At 46.3% G+C, this 23,037-nt stretch overlaps 1 protein-coding gene across 10 annotated transcripts in view; it reads right to left on the bottom strand.

The window, feature by feature from the left end:
• The window catches only part of PLXNA4 (plexin A4), a 425,098-nt gene that overhangs the window by 196,324 nt on the left and 205,737 nt on the right, over window positions 1-23,037 (bottom strand). For all 10 annotated transcript variants that reach the window (XM_080577830.1, XM_080577845.1, XM_080577832.1 and 7 more), the window contains exon 4: window positions 18,131-18,262. In XM_080577830.1, the coding sequence (XP_080433956.1) occupies window positions 18,131-18,262 (132 nt within the window). The remainder of the gene's footprint in view (window positions 1-18,130; window positions 18,263-23,037) is intronic.

The following is a 23,037-nucleotide window of genomic DNA, read 5'->3' as shown; positions in this document are numbered from 1 at the left end:
ATTTATTAGCTTTTGAGGGTTTTTTTCCTTGAAGCTTATAAAGGGAACAATGAAAAATTACTCCAGAATTTATTCATTCAGCATGCTGGGAGAAACGCTGTGTGTCTGTATATATATGCAGATATGAAGGAGGCCATGCTGTGATCTTATTTTTTTATGAACAGGCTGCAAGTTTACACGCACCACGGAAATAAGCAGAATGCCATCAAAAGTAAAGAAGTAGCGCAGGAATCCAGCCTCTTTGCAGACATATATAAAGAGAGGTATAGTTTGCTTTAGACGATGCAGGCAGATATTCACTTTCAGCTTAACCAGGCTGGAGCTGATCTCTGCCAGATGAGCACTTCTGTACCTTGAGGCACTCTGATGCTGTGCTAGACTTGGGCCACTGTCACAGCAAACGCATACATGTGATTGCAACTGTTCTGTAAGGTCTCTATGCTCTTAGCTTCAATGAAGACTCCTAGATACTTTTTATTTCTTAGTGCAGTTTCCTGTATAAACCCCAACCCTAATGCTGCTCAAAGGTTTCCAGTAGCATCACGCTGATATTTGTAGCAACACCATGCTGGATATGCCAAAAGCTCCAACGGACTGACGTTGTTTTGCATCTTTTACTGTTCTCCTGTGGTTCTTCATTATTGCTTTCGTAGGCTATGATGAAACTTCCTACTGCAAGACTTGGACATCACCTTTGAGGTTTCAGTCATGTTCATGTATGTAGGAAAGTAATCTACATTTTGTTTTTCTTCAGCTAATTAATAATCAAACTTGAAGTCCATCCTTCACTGTTTCTAAATCTTGAAATTGGGTTCTGTATTATCTTCATCCTACATATAAGAAGAGCTTCATGCATAGAAATACAGTTCCAAGGTACAACAGACAGATCATCCTTCTATGGGTCAGGATCAGCAGAGGTTCTCTGTAACTCGTTTTTTGCAAACCCCTTCCTAATACCAGATATTCATCTGTCTGTCCTGAAATGCAGCACAAAAGCAGTCACTGTATTTTAGATGTACACTTCTGGGCTCCTAAGCTTCTTGGCTTGCAGGGGTGTTTTGATGTGGACAAGTCCCTTATGATATATATATAGCAAAGAGGTGATTTTGGGGAGGTTGGTCCTGGTGGCCCATGCTCTGCTGAGTGAGGACAGGAACCACCGTGACGTGGTTTACAGAGGATTGTTTAACACTGTTTGTTATTGTGAGAGGTTATTTCAGCCCACCATGGAAGCCAAGGCATGCCAGGGTTAACCGTCTTACCCAGCTTGTCTTAGCAAATGGGTGAATCAGCAGGGAGCAGGAATCAGAAATGTGGACCTCCCCAAAATTCCTTCCTCTTGGGTGGTTTGGATGGTGACAACTTCAGGAAGAGGCTGAAAGATGCTGCCTGCTGCCCTTTTGGCAGGCGACTCACAGCTGCTGGTCCGACTTGCTTGCCTTCCATTGACTAAAGGTCTCCCTTCTCAGAGCTAAGTGCTTGAGGGATGCCCCTCAAAAGAAGTGTTTGCAGCTTTGCCCCACTGGTTTTATGGTTATTGGCTATTGCCCCAGATTCCTCTAAGGAACCCAGCATTAAAGCAGCTTTCTATATTCCTTGCGTAACTTCCATCATCCCTTGGCAGCAGCCATCCTTTCATGTCCTCTCAGTGATGTTCCTGGCATCAAGCACGGGGCCAAACCAATCCCAGCTCTCTGGTGCACTTAATTAAAGCAAAATCAATCAATAATTCTGTCATGCTTTTCTGGGCACCTGCTCATTCACCTCTCATGTGCACTAGCAATTAATTTTTAGTTTGTCAGTGTGAAGGGATTGAAAAAAAGAATATTAACTCCGGCCCAGCAGAAGGGAAGGAGAAAGTTTTGCTGGTCTTTGAGTCCTCCTGCGAGGTTGTCCCCCCAGATGCTGAGTGCCCACAACCCCTATAGGCTCCCCAAAGTGTTGAAAGTTGGAAGAGGGGGAAGGGTTTTGAGACAAAACAGTTCCCCTCCTGCCCACTCCCATTAATATCATGGATAAATTAATAACCCTGTTCCTGCCTGGAAACCTCATCAGAAAGGGTAGCCCAGGGTGCTACATAAAAATAAATGCCAGACCCTGCTGCAAAGAGCCATAATGTGGCCCCCAGTGACTTGTGAAAAATCACATGGAGACTGTGTAGAAATCTCAGCCCTAAAACTCCAGATCCATGGGATAGGGCATTTCTCATTAGTTCATCCCCTTCCTGTCAACTTTAAAAGAAAAAGAAAGGCAGTACGGAATCATCATTTTCCCCTGGCATTTATTGAAATGTCATTTGAATGAGACCAAACAATGCTTTATGTCCCTTTGGGTAACTCATATGGCCAAAAGTCCCTAAGAACAGGAAAATTGCAACTCTGATCTACTTAATGGGTATTAGAAGCACAAAACGCTTTCAAATGCACACAATTATTTTCATCTGCTAATTAAGTGAGGGGGTGGAAGCTTCTTTCTAGCAAATATGGTAATATATATTGATCAGAAAAAAAATGATGCTTCTCCACCAAACCCTGAGCACGATGCAAGGTTAGGGGACTTTAATTAATGAAAAAGCTTTTTTATGAAACGATGCCACCACTCAAGCAGAGTGTGGACTCTGACCTCCAGTTAAGTGGAGACACCTCTTAAATATGACACCGCTCACACGAGCATCTTTCTAGGCTAGATAAATATTGAACAGCCAGGCTGACAGCCCAGGCTGTCCTATACTGCCCTGTATGGGTGGTGGGTATCCACTGCTGAGGTGACCACCCCAAAAATCACAGTCCGAGATATGGTTGGCTTTATACCACCAATCTTTGAAGGCATCACCCAGAAGTCCAAGCATCCAGGTTGGACAAGGTGAGTGTGCTCCAGGAGGGATCAACAAGCTGTGCCCACAGAGCACGTCTCATACAGCCCATAGCATCACCTCCTACCACTGCACTGAGAGCAGAAGGCCACGTGTACGTGTACAAGGAGGCACAGCAGGGGCAGATCTATAGATATAAAGGACCTACAGACCCAGTGTGCACATGGTGTGTGTTTCAGAAGGGTTACTACAAGCCGTACCCAGTCTAAAAGCCCCCTGGACTAACCACGTATTAGCACTGGCTATAGTCTTGGATCAGATCTGCTGGTTTGATCTGTTCGAGAGGAACTGGGGTCACGCAGGCTGAGTTATTCTGAAATGAGGATAAAAGCTGGTAAGTAGAGATAACTGGGAGATGTGTTACAGAGATTCTCTCCGGATCTGAGTACATTTAAAGCAGCAGTGTAGATGCATCCACAAGCCCTGTGCTGTTTACTACCGAAAACAATTCCTTTGCATTTATTTTAAGTCCAGACTCCCACAACTGTCAGATGCCCAAGCTGCCGCTGAAATTAAAGGCAACCTTCTCTTTTAGTACACCTGGATTTAGTTTCTAACTCCTCCAAGCACAAACAGAAATACAAATTAGCTCTTTCTATTATTTACTTTGATATCTGCCCTGCTTGTCTTGTTAACAGAAATATAACAAATTTCAACTGCAACCAGGAACAAGTGTTTTAATTGTTCAGTGCTACACTGTTTACAGGATTATTTTTCTTTAGGAGGCACAGTCAACTTAGACGGAGTCCCACGTGGATGGTAAACTTGCAGAAGCTAACCTGCAGCATTGTTTTTGTTACCTGAAAGGCAATATATTTACTTTCACCCCACAGGGATTCTCCTGCAGCTCAGACCTGTACAGGACAGACACCAAATTGCCCACGATGGCAGAATTATCACACTGCAGGGGTGGAGAGGAGCCTTTGCTGCAGGATTTAACTGATTAGCTTGAGTACAGCAAGGCAAGTACTAGTGTGTCTTCTACAAGCAATAGATGGACACAGCCCTACCTAAAATCTAACCTGGAGCTTCTTTACCTAGCAGGACAGACCAGAGCTGCTCGAGTCAGCTCGTGATGCAGTGTCAAGATTGTTTTGCCATAACCTCCAGTGGGAAGAGCAACAACACTCGTCCTGCAAAATTGCTGGTGTTTTTGTATTTATTGTGATATTCCTGCTGCATTTTCCATTGGTGGTACCTGAGCACCTAAGTTCCTCAGCAGAGTCATGGAGACCCAGCTGGAAAAGGATTGCTGAGGGCTGAAAGTGATTGCACCCACCCTTGGGTATGGGGCTCACATGCAATGCTGAGCTGAGGGGGTACACCCAGAAAAAAAAACAAAAAAAAATCAAGAAAACAGGGAGAAGTAGACAATATTCAACAGCCCTCCGAAGGGAACACTTCCTTCTAATCACAGGTTTTTATCTTGCTCCAGATACTGTGCAATGAATTTGGTAGAAGCCAGCAGAGCCCAATGGAAATCCAGCGAAAAGCAACATTATCCGGTGAAACATCAGACAAATATCGACTTCTCCGCAAAAGGCTTACTCAGACACCCTCGGAGAGTCAATATTTGGTGGGGAGCATTAAAATTTCACAGGCCCTTGGCCAAGGTGACTTTCTGCATGTCGGGCTGAGCTCCCTGGCAGCAGACCTGCCACTTGTGGGCAGAGGCAGTTCAGCTTTCAGCAACCCCTGGTCCTCCCGCTTACTGATAGCAAAGCAGCATCCATCCGCCTTTGGCTTTGCTAGGGATGAAAATATTCTGTCTGCGGGGAAGAACTGTCTTCTTTCTGTCTATGAAACAAGCCCAAGATCCCAATTCACCCTTTGCAAAGGAGGAAAAGAAAAGGCAAGCCTAGAGACCACGCTGATGGGTGCTTCATAAATACAGCTGACAGATCAGAGAGATTGGTGGGTGGATTTCTAGCACTTTACCCCATGAACATTCCCTGTATGGCCAGGGTCACATCCAGTTGCAGTGAAAGGGATATTTCCTGCTCCATGGGAATTGCCAGTCCCCATAAGCTTTCAGGAGCTCATGACTAAATTTCCTGTGCATTATAGCCCATTATGCAGATGTCTTAAAGTAAATGTAAATCACATCAAGACTAATTATAAAGAGCTTTTTGGCTGTGAGAAGCAAAGTGCTTTGAGATGGCTCCCGATGGTTCAATGGCCACACATCTTTGCCCTCTTCCTCCCTCACTCTTCCCCCTGCCTCCATTCACCCACACTCTCTGATGTCCCGAGCTCTCCGAGACGAGGCCAGCAGGGCTCGCTGGGTTAATTAAATCAGCATCATTTGTTGTCTGGAGCTCAAGTGACAAACACGTTTCTGACCTTGTCCCTTTTGAGGGAAGGGTGGTTTGTGAAGCATGACAGCAGATCAGTCCTCCTGCAGCCTGTGCTCACACGTCTTACCCAGATGAAGGCATTACCCAGGGCTTTGGTTTCCCCCTCTAGTTTGCTGGGACAGAAAACACCAGCACATTTTTTCTCTATATTAAGGCTCCCCCTTTCTTGCTTCCCTTCCTGGGCTGTCATGGGGGAATAAGATGTCAGGGGATGAGGAAGACTGAAAGGGACAGCTCCCCTCCTCCCTGCTCAGGCTGTGAACGCGAGGCTAATTCTATTAGCCCAGGCACTCCATTAGCCAAACAGCCCCTCACCAACCCGGTGCATTTGCAGATGCATTAGTGTAATGGTGCTGTGCTTTGCCAAACACATGCTGCCTTCCATCCCAGACGTGCCTCCAAGGCAGAGAAGGTGATTTTCATATATATACATATAAATGATATATATCTAAGTTTATACTGGAGCATCCAAAGTTGTCAGCAACTTCAGAAGACACTGACCACACAGAGGGGTTACAGAACAAGGTTAGTGTTTTGTAACACCCTTTTAGGTCCAATACAAGTAGGAATATACATGTACATGAGAGTTCATCATACAACTGTTAGGCTATGTGCTTATGATTTGCCAACTATTACAGCTAGGAAAAAAAAAAATATATATATATATATAAATCTGATTCCTTATTTTCTGACTTATGTTTTCTGAGGTTTGCAGAAATCTGGCATGCACAGCGGTGACTTTCTTATACTAGCACAATGGTGTTACTTCTTTTAAGTTGGAGAGGGAGGGATGTAACTCAGTGTTGGGTAATATCCATGTGACATGGCTTTTCTCTTGCCCTGTGACCTGGCATGAACAGTACAGTGGATCCACAAATGTGCTGGATCCACCAGTAGGTCCGGTTTTTCTGTATGTCCTGTATGTCTCCTGTACTGCCTATTCCTAGGAGAGGCTACAGCCAGAAGCTGTAATCACAAGAGTTTGTGCATCACCCTCCCAGTCACCTGCCATCACCCCACAACAGACCTGTGGCACGACAGAGTAAAGATGTAATGGGATTTCTGCCACTAGGGAAACTCATCCACCCCCAGTCTGCACCAAGAAAAAGGTAAGTCAGGAAAAGCCTGTGGCCTCTTAAGAAATCTAAGATAACACTAAGGAGACAAAAAAATGCTACATCAGGTCTGAGTTGCACTTGACCACTCTCGTGGCCAACAGCAGGAAGAGTAGCACCCCAGCCTAAGAGCAAATCACAGAGCCAGAACAAATATTTTTCCCCACAAATTTGGCAATAAATTCAAGGCTGCTTTCCAGTGGAGAAACAACAACAACAACAGAAAGTAATATTTTTGAGAGGCAGTGACAGAAAGCAACAAATATGAGGAAAAAAAAATCCCGTTGAAATACACAGGGTATTTCCAGGGACCTCACCAATCTGGGAAAGAAATTTTCATCAGCACAGTAAAGCAGATGGCTATTTTTCTAGGATCCAGGGGAAAATGGTGATGGTAAAACCTGCAAATAGTATCTTTATATAAGAAAAATATTATTCAAAACTGCAATTATTTATCAGGTATGATTTGTCCTTCCTTCTCTTAAATAGTTGAGTGAGGAAGCAAACACAGACGTACACTAAATCATCCCCATACATCAAATAAGAATACTTTGGAATTCAAAAAATCATTTTGTACCACCACCAACTTGCTGCTGTTCCTCCAAGTAGGAGGTACAACAACCTACATCTGCCTGAGCCCATCCCTGGGGAAGACAGGGCAAGGAGTCAGTGCGATTAGTTGGTTATATAAACTTTGTGCCACAATTAGTAGTAGGTGGATTGATTGTCAGCTTAAAAAGAAAGCCTAGGAAAGAGAAAGGGAGGATATTTGGCTTGTGTGGGAGCAGGGAGAGCCTGCAATATTTGCCCCGAGCACTTTTATCTGTTTAACTATGAAAATTAGTGAAAACAAATGATAGAAGGCAATAAATGGATCTGCAGCTAGCTACCCTCGCGGAGGGATGCTGATACACTGTTTGCACATCTAATGTTTGTTTTGAGACTCCACGATCTCCGCAGGATGCTTCAGTGCATATGGTGTTGTCACTGTATTTCTTCTGCCTTCCTAATTTATTGATCCGGGGTAGGAAAGCGTCCCCGAAGCCCTGGATTGGTTTCCGAGCCTCCCTTTGCTGGGAATGGGGTGATACACCCCAAGGAAACCGACCCTGCAGGAGCTCGGGTGCAGAGCTGGCTGAAATCCTGGGTCCTGAACAGCAGGAGCCACCGGCAGGTTGCAAAGCCAGGGTCCCCCCATTGACACACTAAACAAAATAAAAAATAAAAAAAAATAAAGTCTTTCTGGTCAATGACACGGTGTCTATACCTGTACTTTTTGGGCACCACCACCAGCTGGTTGAGAGAACATCTCCACTGACATTCCCAGACCCTTCTAGACTTCTTAGTACACAGGGACAAAATATATATTTATATATATATATTATATATCAAAAATATATATTTTTTGTATTATTATTATTATTTTATTTTCCAGCTGCCATCAGTTTAGAAGCATGAATGCAGGGCTGGAAAGAGATATCACAAATCCATACTGAAAAAGACCATTTCCTCCCGAATAGGGCCCATACCTGCCTCCTCGGTAGGGCACAAACAACTGGATTTGGGGCCGAGGATCACAGAAAGTGTTTTTCTCATCGCAAGCCCACGGCTAAGATGGACTATGCAGACATTGGTGTGTTTTCCCAAAGGTGTGAGCTCAACCTTGGGAAAGTGCTGAGTAAAGGGGTAAGTAATTAGTGATGGATAGCATGCTCACCAAGTCCATTAGCTGGAAAGAAAAGCAAATCCACAGCACGCTCAGCTGGAAAGAAAAGCAAACCTAAAGCATGCTTTGCATTCCTTCCCGGCATTTTCCTGCCTCGTGACAGCATCCCAATGACCCCCCACATGTCAGGTGGCTCCCCCCAGCTCAGTGCAGCTTCACGTCTCACAGGGGACTGGCATTTCCAATCAATTAGACATGTCACCGGTGAATTCTCTGCTAATTACTGGAGTTTATTATGTCTAAAGCCAGGTTAAATGCAGAATTCCTGAGGTCAAATGGGGTCACGCAGACAATCAGTTCCACATTTGCCATAGCAAAAGAGCCCCCCTATCATCAGTCACTGCCAAGTGGTCTGTAATGACCAACCTGCCCGTTAATGGCCTGAGGTGAAAGTCTTGGAGGCTGATAATGCTCTTACAGAGGAAAAAAGAAAAAAAGGAAACGGTGAAGATAATGGCCACCTTGAAGTGGATTATAGCACAGAGGCATGAACCCACAACCCTTTGTTGGTCTGTTGGGGTGGCAGGAGATGGGTTTCCTGTAGAATCAGAGAATCATTAAGGTTGGAAAAAACCTTCAAGATCATCTGGTCCAACCACCCGCTACCACCAATGTCACCCACTAAACCATGTTCCTCAGCAACACATCCAACCTTTCCTTGAACACCCCCAGGGACGATGACTCCACCACCTCCCTGGGCAACCCGTCCCAATGCCTGACTGCTCAGGCAGCTAACAGAGAGCAAAAAGAACCTTCCATCACACTAGTTTCTGATTCTGATCCAACTGCCAAATGCCCTGTGGTTTCAAGGGTGTCAAGTGAAGCCACAATGAAAGCTAAGGTGCTCCCAGGTGAGGACCAACAGGCCACATCCCATGAGTTGCTCGAAGCTGTGCCACGAGCTCTGTTACCTCCTTCTTCATGCCTTCGTTGGCTGGTGATGGACACGGTGGTTGGGAGATGGTTTTAAGCCAGGGAGAGCCCGAGAGGGCTGTTTATGAAAAGCAGAGCTTCCTCCAGAAGGAAAAGAAACCCATCTCCCCATCTGTTCTGGAGATCGAAGGGTTTCCAAATCTCTCCTGGCTCATTTCCATGCTGCATCCTGTGGGTGAAAGACGTCCTGTCCCTTACTAGCATTTAGCTCGGAGTCAGCTGTAGTAGAGCATGAAGAAGTTCAGCCCAACCACAGCACACGGGGAGGCTCAAAGTGCTCAGAGTTTGCAGTAGCAGCTGCCTGAAGAGCCCTGCCTAAATGTCAGAAACATATAATTGTTTTCAGAAACAATTACAGGGAATGCAAAAATTTGCAATCAGGGAGTTACGTACATCGTCTCCATTCAATGGCTGGCAGATGAGTTTATTTCATGAAGAAGCCAAAAGAGAACCCCTCTAATTGTTGGTTCCAAAAGCTCTACCTAAAATATAATACTACTCAGGCTTCCGTTCTCAGGGTTAAAGGCTTCAGGATGACCAGAAGCAAAACACCTCCTACAGCCAGAAAGGTGTTGCAGAGCCCTGACAGCCCACACTGTCAAGTTCTTCATGGTCTCTTGCATGGATTTGGCTGTCCAAAACTCTGTACCCCAAATACTGCCCAGGAATGGCTTGGGTTCCTTCCCTATACAGACTGAATGGGGCTAACCCCTTTGAGGAGAGAAAGAGAGCTGAGCTCTACAGGCACAGGTCACACTGTGCCACTTGGTCTCGGTGTGTACCCTGATTTATTGCATTTATTAGTATAGATGTTGGGAGATAAGGATACCTTGTCCTGATGGAGATAAGGTTGGTGCAAATGTCTGCCTGCCTCCTTTGTGCCAGCGCTCTGTGAATTCAGGCAGAGGAACAGGAGTAGTGTGAATCAACCTGGAGTTAATACTCCATCAAAACATGTTCCTGCTGTGATAATTGAAGGAAACTCAAGTTACCTGTGCTTTCTGGGGCAGAAACTACCAACAAGTGAACTTCAAAAAAGTTCCTTCCAGAGAAAGCTTCCCAAATGATGCCGTGGGAGCAGGGAGTGTGTATGAACACTGCCTTTCATCCTCAAGAAATCCAACATGCTTTACAAGCTCATGGGTACACCATAGTCATCCATGGATCCAGGCTCTTGGAGAAAGGGTTCAAGAGTAGTTTTGCACATAGGAGTTCAGGACTATAGGAAAAGAAGAATCCATCCATCAGATGAATTAGAGGAGAGGCATGAGCAGTGCTGGGATTGAGATGGGATAGCAGGGCTAAGAGTTTAAGGACCATTATCTCAAAAAGCCCCAACGTCAACCTGACTCAATGTCACATGGGGTACTTGGCAGAGAAATTGTCCTGTCCACACACAACACCCACTGAATGGGCAGACAGCCACCTACTGATCGATCTACACAAACCTTTGGAACAATTTACTGCTCCCTCAAAACTGCCTAACCACAAGAAAACCCCAGGATTGCCCTGTTTGTTATATGGACACAACCTCGTTACAGTGCTGGGTGTCTTCCTGGGTTGCACTGTCAAATAATAATAGTAATAACAACAACAACAACAACAACAATAATAATAACAATACACCAAAAAATAGATTTCAGGTACTCCCATTACATCATCATCCCGTTAGGAAATAGTACAAGAAAATCATTTTCAGGGCAGTTGAGTACACTTGTATCCAAACACAACTGGAAAATACAGCATGACATCAAAGTTCTTTTATGATAGAAATGAGCATAAAAGCCAGCTCGCCTTTCAAGGGCAGGTTCTGGAATGGTTTCATTTTCCTGGTCCTACTCCACTCATCTATGATGATAATGGCTATATCATGCAGTATAAAGTGATGAGAGGGATTTAGCAGGGAAATAAAGCAAGAAAGGCCCAAGGCAAAGCAGGGAAAAGGCAGAGAAAAATTGTGGGGCACTTTTTAAAAGTTCTCCCTGGGTCTGACAACAAAATGGTTATTAATCCCCATTAACAAGGAGCAGGCTTAGGAGTTCGGGGGTATCACACACAAAATAAATACTAGAAAATAGTACTAGAAAAAAAAAAGCTTAAAAATTAAAATTAAAAGCTTAAGCCCAAGAGGCATAGAAGTGCCTGTACTGAGGATTTCCTGAGGCAGGGTCTCTGTCCTGCCTGGATCCTCTCTCCCTGGGAGCACTGGTGCCCAGGCTGGGCTGGAGTGGAATACCAAAGCAGGGGCTGATTAACCGCTGGTGCTTTCAAGTGACCTGCAAATGTAAGGTCTGAGTGTGGCAGCGGAGAGGAGGAGACCTGGCTGTCACTGAGATTGGAGGAGACAGATGTTTAATGGAGTCCAGGATTACAGAGCTGCCAGGCTTCACATATAATCACCCGCTTCTTCGGTTTTCTCTTTTCTTCTCCCCTTCTTCTGGGTCTGTTACAGGGTCAGGGGCTGGGGGAGGAGGGGATGGAGATTTTCAGATTTCCAGCTAAATTCCTTGAGCTGCCCTTAATACTCTAACCTATTCCCAGCTGAAACCACAGCCTAGCAGTCTGCCGGGGCTCAGAGGGATGGGAGTGGATTTTTTTTCCTTTTTTTTTTTTTTTTTGGAAAATAAGAGTATTTCTCTGTTCAGCAGGCTGTGTTTGGCTCACCGAGGACATGCCACAGAGGAACAACACCGTAATCGATAATGCCCAGATGACCCTGGGCCCCAGGGGAGACATCTGCCCAACTTCCCACCCATCGCCTACATGTGAGGATCAATAGTCCCTGCCACTTCTCACCTAGGGAATGACTCCACAGATGCTTTTTGTATTTATGGGTATTGCTCTGCCTTTCCTCCAGTCTTACTCATTCTTTTTTTAGCTTTTTGTGCAAAGGAGGAGAGCTAGTGCTTTTTGAAAGCAGAGCCCCAGATGAGAGCCAGTGAATTAGAAGGATGAATGTTCCCACTAATATACAGGGGAGAGGAGGAGGAGGAAGGCCTGGCTGCTGCTTAGTCCGACTGACCCATCTCATTCCTCACACCACAAACCCCCAGAAAAACCTACTATTGTGCCCACCACAGGGATACCTTGAGGCAAGGAGTCCCAAAGCTTAACCACGCCAGGAACACAGCACCTTCAAAGTCCCAAAGCTTAATCACCCCATTCTCTACAGGAACACAGCACCTCCAAATGCCTCCATGCATCCTCCAGCTCCTGTGCTGCCTCCTTGAGCAGCCCACGGAGGGAGCAGCTTGGCACAGGGAAGACTCTCTGGCAAGCTGCGAGATGAACGCTGACATTAGACATTGCTGAAGCTCAAGCCAAATGCAGCTCCACAGATGGCAAAGTGAAAGCCATAGTTCTGCCCCCAAATGGAGGAAACATATAAGAGAGAGTAAGTGTAGAGTTCAGGCACAAATAATGCCACTACCAAGACTGAACATAGGTCCCAAGACTGAGGGACAGTGGGAGATGCAATCTCAGATGCCCGTGCATCTAATGGGATGGAGACAGACCCTGGTGGAATATCTTCTTCTGCCATAGATGGCTCATCTGGGGCATTTCCAAGACCTTGAACTGGTTCTTCACCTGATCACCCCATTTTTCTGTTACGTACATCCCTCGTGGAGCACACAACCAACCTGGCAGGAGGTGCAGTGTGTCCCTACTCTTACAGATGCTTGCTCCTAGGATACCCAAATGAGTTCAAATCAAGCTAAACTGACTTTTTGCCATAATATGCATTATGTCAATAAAGAATTATTCCAAGAGAGTCAGCAGCACAATGTGCTGCAGTTTTGCCAGTGGGCCAAATTGCTTTTATCATTCTTGGCTGGCATATACAGGCTCTCACACAGTGTCTTTTCCATCCTCAGCTGAGCATCCATGCGGCTTTTTCCAACCATGCAGTCATTTCTCAGAGGGCATCTGACCTTATTTAACAGGCCCTTAATTAGGTGAAAGCTAATGCAAGGGAGAGAGTTCAGCCTCCGATATTGCTGAGGATGATGAGTGGTATTTTAAGGGCAGGCAAGAAGAGTCAAAAAGAACAAAAGTTGCCTCCACCGCCAGCTGGGATTACACTCACCGCTTGTTAGAGATTGACTGAACTCTAGGAACTTTTCTTCCCTACGTGTTTTGTGCAGGACTGCCCAAAAGCAGGGTATCAGGGCAATGAAATGGGTAGTTAGGAGCCTCTTTTGAGGATGTAGAGAGAGCCAAACATGATGCATCTTCATAAAGAAAGAATTTATTTCAGCATTTTACATGAGCCTCTTAGATGCTCTGATGACCCTGATCTTACCTAGCACGTCAGCCTGGTCCAGGAGCAGCCAATTACTCCGAAACAGAGACCATACTGTCAATATCCTTCCCTCCTAGCTTTCAGAAGTTGAAGAGTAAAGTCCTGCAGAAGACCTGAGCATCTCCAAAGAGTGAATGAGCACAGAGTGATTACCTTCCACACACTGCAGGCCCTTTTGCAAGATGACAGACACTGCCCCCAAAACCTTCAAGGCAACAGAGTTAAAAGATAGACATCTGCAACAGCAGGGCTGATATTTATGACAGTTTACGGGTGTCTCTGCTGCTTTTAAATCCCTGGGTCAAAAAGTCAGATTTATTAGGCAATCTCAGCATGCCGTTTTCAAACACGATCATTTCTGTCTTTTCCGGTGTCTTGGACCAATGATGAAAAACATGGCCTGCATGAAACCTTATGGCTCGCAAACAAACAAATGCAAATTAAAAGGAAAAACTCTTGAGTTATTTTTAAAACTTGTGATCTTGAGCCAGTGTTTGTGAGGACAGGCTCGGGCTGACAATCCCCTGGAAACAGCCACTCCAAGCCTAGGAGTTAATGCTAATTGAAATCTTGTGCAAAGACCACATTTGAAGAAATTAAGCTATAATTAGGTAAAGTTATTAATGATTGCTTTAACTAATTGATATGATAACACAAGCAGCAGACAAGATTTTAATCAGTGGTCACGAAATCAGAAGTAAACCAAGCAGTCACCACCTCTTCCTTTGCAGCTAATTTGCACACAATAATTCTGTTGCAGATAGTGACTCAGAGGCAAAGGGAAGAAGAATAAATCTCAGGAGACAAATAGGTAAAAGCCTCCCCCGTTTTAATGAGAAACAGACACAGAAAGGCCAAAAAGATCCTGTCAACATGATTTGTGATACCGTTACTTAATTTTTACCAAATGCTTTTTCTGCCATGCTTTAGTTGAAGTACATATTTATTTGATATTTCATTGGCAGCGTTTAAAAGAGACCCCCAAAATACCTATCTGATTCTGCTACGCATGGCCCTCCCAGTCTCACCTTTGATATATTGGCAATTTTTAGGGCATGATAGCACTGCACAGATATGGGTTATTCTCAGATCGTGGATGCCTTTCTGCTAGTTTACAGGGAAGAAGCACAACTTTCCACTCACCTGCACAAAACAAAACTGCCAGCAAATCTCCTTCCTTGAGTAAAACACAGGGTTACTCATAAACTGTTTTCAGTCTTCTCTAACCATTAGTTAAACCAAAAGGAGGAGGCAGCTCAAAGCCTTGGAATTTTAATAAAATAAACTTGGGGCTTCTTGCTGTTTGCTTTCTGTTTTTTCAGCCTTTAAGTTCGTTTTCTCTAGCTCTTCCCTTTGATCCCCCTATATCAAAGGGAAGAGCGAAGTTTCTCATATCTTGGAGTTGCTTCCAGGTGCTGCATCAGCTCTGCAAAACACACCCAGCACTGGGAGAGACCCAGGAGCTTGACATGCTGAAATGGAGTTACTTAGGGGTAATCTTCCAAAAATTAGTCTAGTGTCACAATATAAAATAGCATCCTGCCCCTCCTGATGTACAGAGGTAGTGTGTAAATATCAACACTTCAGCATTTAGGAGACAAGGAGACCTGATCATCCTGTGGTGTGGGGGCAGCTGGAAGAGGAGAGAGCAAAGGAACAGGGGTGCCAGGAGTGGAGGAGTAACAGAAAAGCCTGATAATGAGAGGACAGGGCCAGAAAGAGGGATGGGGATTGGAGAGAGGCAGAAAGAGCAAGAGAGGACTGAAAAAGGGATTTCAACCCCTGCCCAGAGCTCCAGGGAGGTTGTAGGATCAGGCTTCTAGCTTGGTAGGAGAAAGAGGGTCTGAGAGAGGGTGAGAGGAGGAAGAGGGACCTGAGGAAATGTGTGTGTTTGATGGGGAGCAGAGGAGATGCAGAGACACTGAGGATTTCCTTCCCCTGCTCCTCCAGCATTCCCCATCTGCTCCTCATCCCCTCACATTAGCGTGTGAGGCACAGGGCTCCCTGCTGTCTGCGCACCAGAAAGAAAGAAAAAGAAAGAAACAGCCCAAGCCTCCAACGTGCCCATATCCCCAAGCCCCCATGGAACACATTGATGGAGGGACAAGTGACATTCAGAGAGATAAGTGGGGAATCAAAACCCCAGAGCAGCTCCCTCCCTGCTGTCACCACACGAGACCTCCCGGTCAGTGGGAATCCCCATCCTGCTTGTAACTCACTCAGTGCCCTTTGGAAAGGCTGGGCCTGAATGGCAGGTCTGCTGATAAACCATGACAGGTCCTGTGCATGCTCCAGTCCTTCCCACTCTGACCACAGGGTCCTGAAACACGCATTCACACTGCTTTACTACACACCTGTACCTTGGTGAAATAACGGGGTCTTTGTATGTTTGGTGACAAATCTTCCCCTCTGCTTCACTTGATCACTCTGCCTGTAAAGTATTTATTTATTATATATAGCAGGGCCCTTCTGCTGGTGACAAGCTGCTGCATCCTGCTCCTGAGAGCACAGCATTGCTCAGGTAGTGCTTGTCACTTCTCGGCATTCAGGGGAACTGCAAGGGCCGACCACAGGGCTGTGATGGATGAAAACCATCTGGGACAAGATCAAGGAATTGGCTGATCATTGGGGTTCCCATTCCTGCTGAGGACTGACAAGTGATGAAGCTAAGCCCAGGAAAACTGCTTTTAATGGAGCAACTGAACACCCAACAGAACTGCTCGCATCTCTGGGGCATGGCCAGGGTTGAGCCCTGAAGACTGAGGCTGGAGAAACCCTGGTCTGTGCCTGCCTTTGGAAGGGTCAGGTCAAGCTGTCACCCTCCTGTCCCTCACCTCCACAGACCTCACAATACTTAGGGATTTCTGTGGGCATTGAGAAGCTTTGATAACTTAGGGCTTTGTCCATTTATGAAAAGGACCATACTACATGGCTTGTACAACGGAGCCAACACATCCTCCCCAAGGCCAGCCTCTTCCATGCCACTCTCCGTCTTGTCTTCAACCCCTGCACCTTCTCTGTGCCCTTTTCACTAACCTTTGGGTTTCAAAGACGGGTGGGTGGAGGTGGTCTAATAAATGACAGGGAAATCGGCATTGGATTCTCCATGGGGTTTCACGAACAACCTCTGCGGGGTCCCAATCAAAAAGATTAGTCTGCTCATGTTATAGTGGTCAGGGAAAAGCAGGTAGTTAAAATATCAGCAAGAATGCATTCTTGGAAGTTTCTGGAGGAAAAAGAAGTTACTCTTCTTGTTCCAAATTTCATTTTTTAAGGAAAGGGGGGGGGGGGGGGCGTGTAGGAGGTGAGTAAACAGTGGTAAGACCGGGACTGTTTTCACTTTGGCATTGCTGAAGACATCCCATCCTTCCCAGCATGGAGCAGATGAGAAAGAAATCCCAGCTGTGTCACCACATCCCTTCTCCTGGGTTATCATCATCTCACAGCCTTGCTTATGAAGACGAATGGACAGAGCTTCTCCACTCCCCACGTAATATTTGAGGTACAGATACTCACAGCTCTGAGTGAGGGCTGGAAACATAGGAGCCCTCACAGAGACAAAACATTTAAAATAAAACATTTCAGTCAGAAGAAATGACCATCACAAATAGCTTGGAAATGATCAACTCCAGACTACTCCAGCCACCTGAAGAGGATGTGAGGAAGTCCTATAAAATCATGACAGGTGAAGAGGGGAAAATCATTCACTCCTGCTTCTTATGAGGCAGGAATTAGAGGGTGGACAAACAGCCATAATAGTGGAAGAGTGGAGAGGACACCATGGCCTGCTGGAGCGCTGCTGGAATGTGGCCTCCCATACACAGACCCTTCAGGCAGTTCGTGAAGGCAATAGGAAGCATTTTAAGTTGTTGGGTTTTTTTTTTTTGCTTGTTTGTTTTTTCTTCTGTCTGGTGCCATTTATATGGTGCAAGGCCAGGAGAGCAATATTGACTCAATGAATCATTGAACTCTAACGCATGGGTGAACACATCACACTTGGACTGGGCGCTGCAGCCGAGCTGAAGCCATGCAGTAGGGCACCCACATCACCCTACCACATTCCCTCTCTGCTCCTTTTTTTCTAGGCATCCTAAAGATCCTCACAAGCACACACGAATTAACCAGTTACAATAAGAAGTCCCTGCATGTCCACAAGGCTAATTGCAAAACAATTAATTTCTTCATGCAAAACTAGTTCTTCCAACTCAAAGAGCAAACTTCCTTAAGGTCAAGCACTCTGCTGAAACCAGCCACACTTCCCTGTTGAACACCCAGACTGCCTCTTCCCTGGCCTCTGGGTGGTAATATTTTCAATAATACAAATACTAATAACAGCAGGAATGTCACAATAAAATTGGCCTGCACCCTGGCAGGCAGTGTCCCACACTCCAGATCACTGCGTCTCAGAGAAGCTCCAGCTTCTCCAAATACTCCGTTTGGAGCCAAATGATTCAGCGTTGCATTTACCCACCCTACCCATTATCGGTGGCAGATGCAGCCCCAGTTTGAATGGGGGTGGAGAGCAATGTGGCACGCAGCAGATGCAACAGCAGCTCCTTGTCACGTAGCCAGCAGGATGTGGACTGCATAAGGCAATGCTGGGGGTGGTTTCTCCCCCCGAGGTCTGTGCCCCTGGCCCCTCGATAATATTCATCGGTGTGTAAATGTAATGGTTTCTAAGCACAATCTTTAAATATTCAACAGAGCACAAGGATCTTTTGTAGGAGCTGTTTTTACTCTGAGAATTTCAGGCCAAATTCTGCCATCCGTTGCATGGCTAAGCCAAAAAATTTCCAAACATCGTGGTCTGACAGGGTTTCTTACCTGCTTCTCGGACATGATATAGAGGTGTTCATGATCCACTGAGAAGGCCATGTCCCGTAATACCGGGCCGGTGTCCACCACCTGCACTATCTCATACTCCAGCGTGTTCTTGGTGGTGCCATCCACACGGATCTGCAGGAAAACAAAAGCAGGCAGAGAACATGAGTATTTTTCCTCATTTCATTTAGACTGTAGGATAATCCTTGGAGAAAAGCATTCTTGTTATATCTTTCAGACAACGACCACTGTCATCACAAAATAAACTTTCCCCCTGCCTCCTCACTTTAAGGATAAAGCAGTTTAACTGCTTTTTTTTTTTTGGTCCCATCAACACAAAAGAACTGTAGAACAATCCAGAGCCTGGTCGTTTTTCTCTGGCACTATCAGTGTATTACTGTTGTTGCCTGGACAAATCTACCCAGCTGAAAATGGTGGCACAAAGGGCAGAATTTTTGATGATGATGTGCAAAAGAGAAAAAAAAAAACACACAAGAGCCTACCAGACTGACTCACTCAAATGCTAGTCAGATGCTATTATGGTTCTCATTGCTAATATTCCATGGGGCAATATATTACTGCAGAACACACGACACGACACAGGCTATTTCTCTTCTTGATGACCTATATCTGATATTGAAATCTGTCCTGCACAAATACGGCACCGTACGATTCCAGCCACATCTCATAACAAGGTGTCACGGAGGAACATCAATAACTGGGATGATGAGAATGGACCTGATACACAGCCCCAGTCTACCCCTGATAGGGAACCAGCACAACGGAAGAAAGTGCACACAACTCCGTAGGTTTCTGTCTTTGCTGGTCTCAAGCCAATTTCTAGAGATTGGGCTGAAAACCAGATGGAGAAGGTTTCTAATCCTTTCCATTAGTACGATCGCAATTCAGGGTAATCTAGCTATCCATAGGACTGTTGGGTCCCTCTGGATATTCAGTAAAACCCACGACCATGTGTTTCAGAGTTGCATCCATGTTGCTTCTCTCCCTTGCTATCTTCACTGTGTTTCCTTGCAGTTTCAGAAAATCTTCAATCCCACAGCAACCCAAACATTACAGTGCCCTTCTCTAGAAGAAACAGAGTTTTAGCTGATCTGCTTTGTGCTCCGCATCATGACCTCCATACCTTCCTGAGTAAAGCAGGAAGCAGGATCACAGTCCCTGGTTTCCCTGATTTTTAATTGTGTAGTTTGATAGTTGAGGGGGAGTAAAAAAAAAAAAAAAAAAAAAAAACACCCAAAAGGAAATAACAAGCCCTGGAGAAGTGATGGTATCAAGACCCATTCCCCCTGTTCCCTGGCACGCAGTCCACGAGCTCGTTCCTTCTGTCTCAACCTTTCAGCCAAGAAACTGAGCCTGAATCATCTTCTGTGTTAGAAAGGCAAAGAGAAGGGAAGAGAGGGAATGACAGAGGGTCTGGAAAGCCTAAAAAGGGCAGCACTGATATACAGATTTTTATCTTTGTCCTTTCCCTATCTCTCCACCCATATGACAACACCATATGACAAGAAAGAAACCTTATTTTGGACAGATGGGGGATATGAGGACCTGGAAAATCATGTTCCATAACCCTGGAAAGATGGGGGTCACGAGGCAGAGAGGATTTAGAGAGGCTCTCTGTGACAGCAAAGGGTGTGGAAGGTGCTCAGGGATGCTCAGATCCCATGAGATTGCTCAGCCTACGTTGGGCCGGGCATTGACCATTAGGCTGGGCAAAGTAGACTGGAGGATTTGCAGTTGGTTTGTCGTCTGGATGGATCTGGTGGTGACAGCAACACGCTCCACAACATTAATGCAGATGGAGGTTGGGGGCTTAAGCCCAGCACCAAGCATCCGAGCCTCCCACTGGCTCTGCCTGCTTGGGAGGAAAGGGCTCACTTGTGTTTTTCCTGGGTGCCTTGAGCTCCCCCGAGTCTCTACTGGAAAGCAGTCACTGATATGTCTTACCCAGGAGGTTAAGGGACAAGATGTCAATGGGATTAGGGTGAGTCATTCCCTTTAGGACAGCCTGAAGATGGGAAGGACACACGGAAAGGACTGCAGGTCAAGAAACATGCCCAGGACAGCCCAGATGTCCCCACAGCAGGACCCCTTCCAATTTCCCATGGGGACTGCACCATGTTCTCGCTGGCAGGGAGCAGTGCTTGGGCTCTGCCTCAGCTTTTCCTCCCTTCCCCATCCCCTGTGGGTGCCCGTGCCCACCAGAGGGCTGCGGAAGTCCCTGGATCTCATCACCGTGCTAAACAAACCTGACGTCTTTGCAGCTTCGACCTTGATTTCTCAGCATCATCAGGGTCAGATCCGTAAGCCACTGGATATATAAGCAGCCAATTATCACTCCAGGCTCAGTCCCCATCCTCAGCCTTTGCCAGGCCCCATTAGAGGAGAAGGAGCTCGGAGATAGACGAGGCAGGCTGGAGAGATAGGCAGCTGGAGCTAACAAACGGGAGGTACGGCCCCCAGGGATCTGTGCTCCGGGCTTGGTGCAGGTAAAAGACTTGCAGAGGTTTCACGCTGGGAAAACAGTGACACTCGGAAGGGATTTAACAGCTATTGCTGACCTAATTGGCTGCAAAATCATTATTTTGCAAGGGGGGGGGGGGGGGGGGAGGAGAGGGCTCGTTCCACTGTACGTGTGCATTTGCACACATATGCACTCATGCCTCCCGACAACAGCACGGAGATCTCTTCCTCTAGCTAAAGCTACGAAATAAGGGAAAAGAAAATTCAGAAGGCGGCCAGAAAGTCTGGCAGACATTCACCCACACCACACAGACCGTGCGAGCCCTGTGCCAGCAAGGAGGTGATTATTGCGGCTCGCAGCCAGGAGTCTGGCTGCTAACTCAAGCCATCCCCTATCCCATTTTAAACTCTGTCCTTCGTGTGCTCGACCCCAGGCGTAGAGCCTGGAGGATCCCCATCTTCCCTGCACATTCTTCCTGGGGCCGAACATCAAACAGCACAACAGCAGTTGGAGAGTTTTATTCCCTGCTCCCAGGCATCCATTAGCAGCAGAGCATTTAGGTTTTGGGAAAAAAAAAAAAAGTCAAAGAAGAGACAAAGAGCCTATAAAGGGGAAATGAGAAGATTCTCATCAAAGCCTGCAAGTGATCAGTGGTGATGTCAGGGACGCAGATATGATCTCTGCTAGGAAATCTTCCCAGCCTGCTGACTGTGGGGAGCTCAAGGCACGTCCCAGAATTTTGCTCTGTTCCTGCTCTCCTTCCTTGGCATCAACCAACTCTACCAAGCCCTGAATGGTAAAGTTTTCTTCTAACTAAGGTATGGGTATTCCTACTCTAAAGATGATCTTATCAGGCTGTGGGATAAGAGCCCAGGGGGGACTTCTCCTTGAAGCTGGCTGTGAACCATCCCACTCAGCACCCCAAGCCCTCATCCAACCCCACCACCACCTCGCACACCCCCAGGACCATCACCCACCACCTTTTACCCCACTCCCTGATAATCCCCCACCGCCCCACAGCCAACACACGTGTGCAGAGCTGATGGGGACCTGTTCATTCAGGCTGCCCGCTAATCCTGCTTCCCGGAAGGCTGCACTCACTCGGCTTCGTTCTGCAGAGCCGGCTGCTATTAAAACATCAGCATGATGCTTCCCGAAGGTCAGCCACCAGGGGACCTATTCTGGCAGCTGTTTGTTTGTTTGTCTGAACATTATCTAGGCCTGGCTGTTTATTTACATCCATTGAAGTATCAGACAATAAATATCCTCTCCCAGTAGCAAACAGATGCTTGCACTCGAATGTTCTGGCTAGCGCCGGCTTCAAAACGATCTCCTTAATGAGCAAACAACACTATTAATCTTTAAAGACACAGGCTCTGGCCTTCCCCGAGCTGCCACCCTGGCCATGGCTGGCCCTACAGGCATCCTGGCAAGGAGCCCACGGGTCTGGAGGATGAAAGAAGGTAAAAGATACCTCCCGTCATTTTACTGGTGCCTTTCAGTGTTATCTGGGTCCCTCCAGCTGCTGCAGGATCCACAGGAGGGCGATGCTTGAACACAGTCTCCTGGGCAAGCTGGTGGCAGATGTCTCAATCAGACCTTAACGACAGACATAGGTTTTAGAGGTTGGGATCGTATGGCTGTCGAATTAAGGGGCACGATGAATCCCTTCAACGCATGGGTACAATCTTAAAAGGGCCAACGAAAAGCGTTGGGGTTGGAGGACTAAGGAGGAATTGGTGCCTGCAAGATCTTAGCCCCAGTGATGGAAGACAAACCATGGTCATGGCAAAAGAGCAAAGTTCTTTAAGCTCAACAGAACAACAGAAACACCTGCCTTCCAGACCATCATGATCATGCAGTTCAATTAGCATGCTCTTATTTTGCTAGGCTGGATGGGGATGGCCTCTTTTTGGCGTTGGCAAAGTTGGGAAGGCTCTCCCAAATTGCATGTCTACGTATGCAAACAGCACAGGTTCATCTGTAGAGGAACACCGTTTCTGCTAAAAGCCAGCAACCACACTGCTTGTGTTTCAGCCATGGCCTGATGTCGTAAACTGAATCACTGTTTGGAGCACATGAACATCACCCAGTTTTGTTTTATCCAAGAGAAACCCAGTTCGTACACTTTGTGCTATCTGCTCTGCTACATAAATCCCAGCAAATTAAGCATGGACAAATAGTTGTCTTCAAAATTGTCTGCAAAAGCTCACTCCGTGGAAATGCTCACAGCACTCCTGCTACCACATCGGCTATATTTTCCTGTCCCATTAGCCTGGACTTGTCACTGGCAGCAAAAGTCAGCATCATTTCCACCATGCCAGTTGAGTTCAGCTGCTTCCTACTCGTCTAGAGCCATCACCTCCTGCCCACAGCATTGTTCCTGGCCCTGTAGAGCCAAAATGACACCCATGCCCACACGCACACA

The sequence above is a fragment of the Anser brachyrhynchus genome (genome assembly GCF_964034855.1).
Source record: "Anser brachyrhynchus genome assembly, chromosome: 1".
NCBI classification, from domain to species: Eukaryota; Metazoa; Chordata; class Aves; order Anseriformes; family Anatidae; genus Anser; species Anser brachyrhynchus.
The sequence above is the reverse complement of the archived record's forward strand: the minus strand, read 5'-3'. Positions and strand labels throughout refer to the sequence as shown.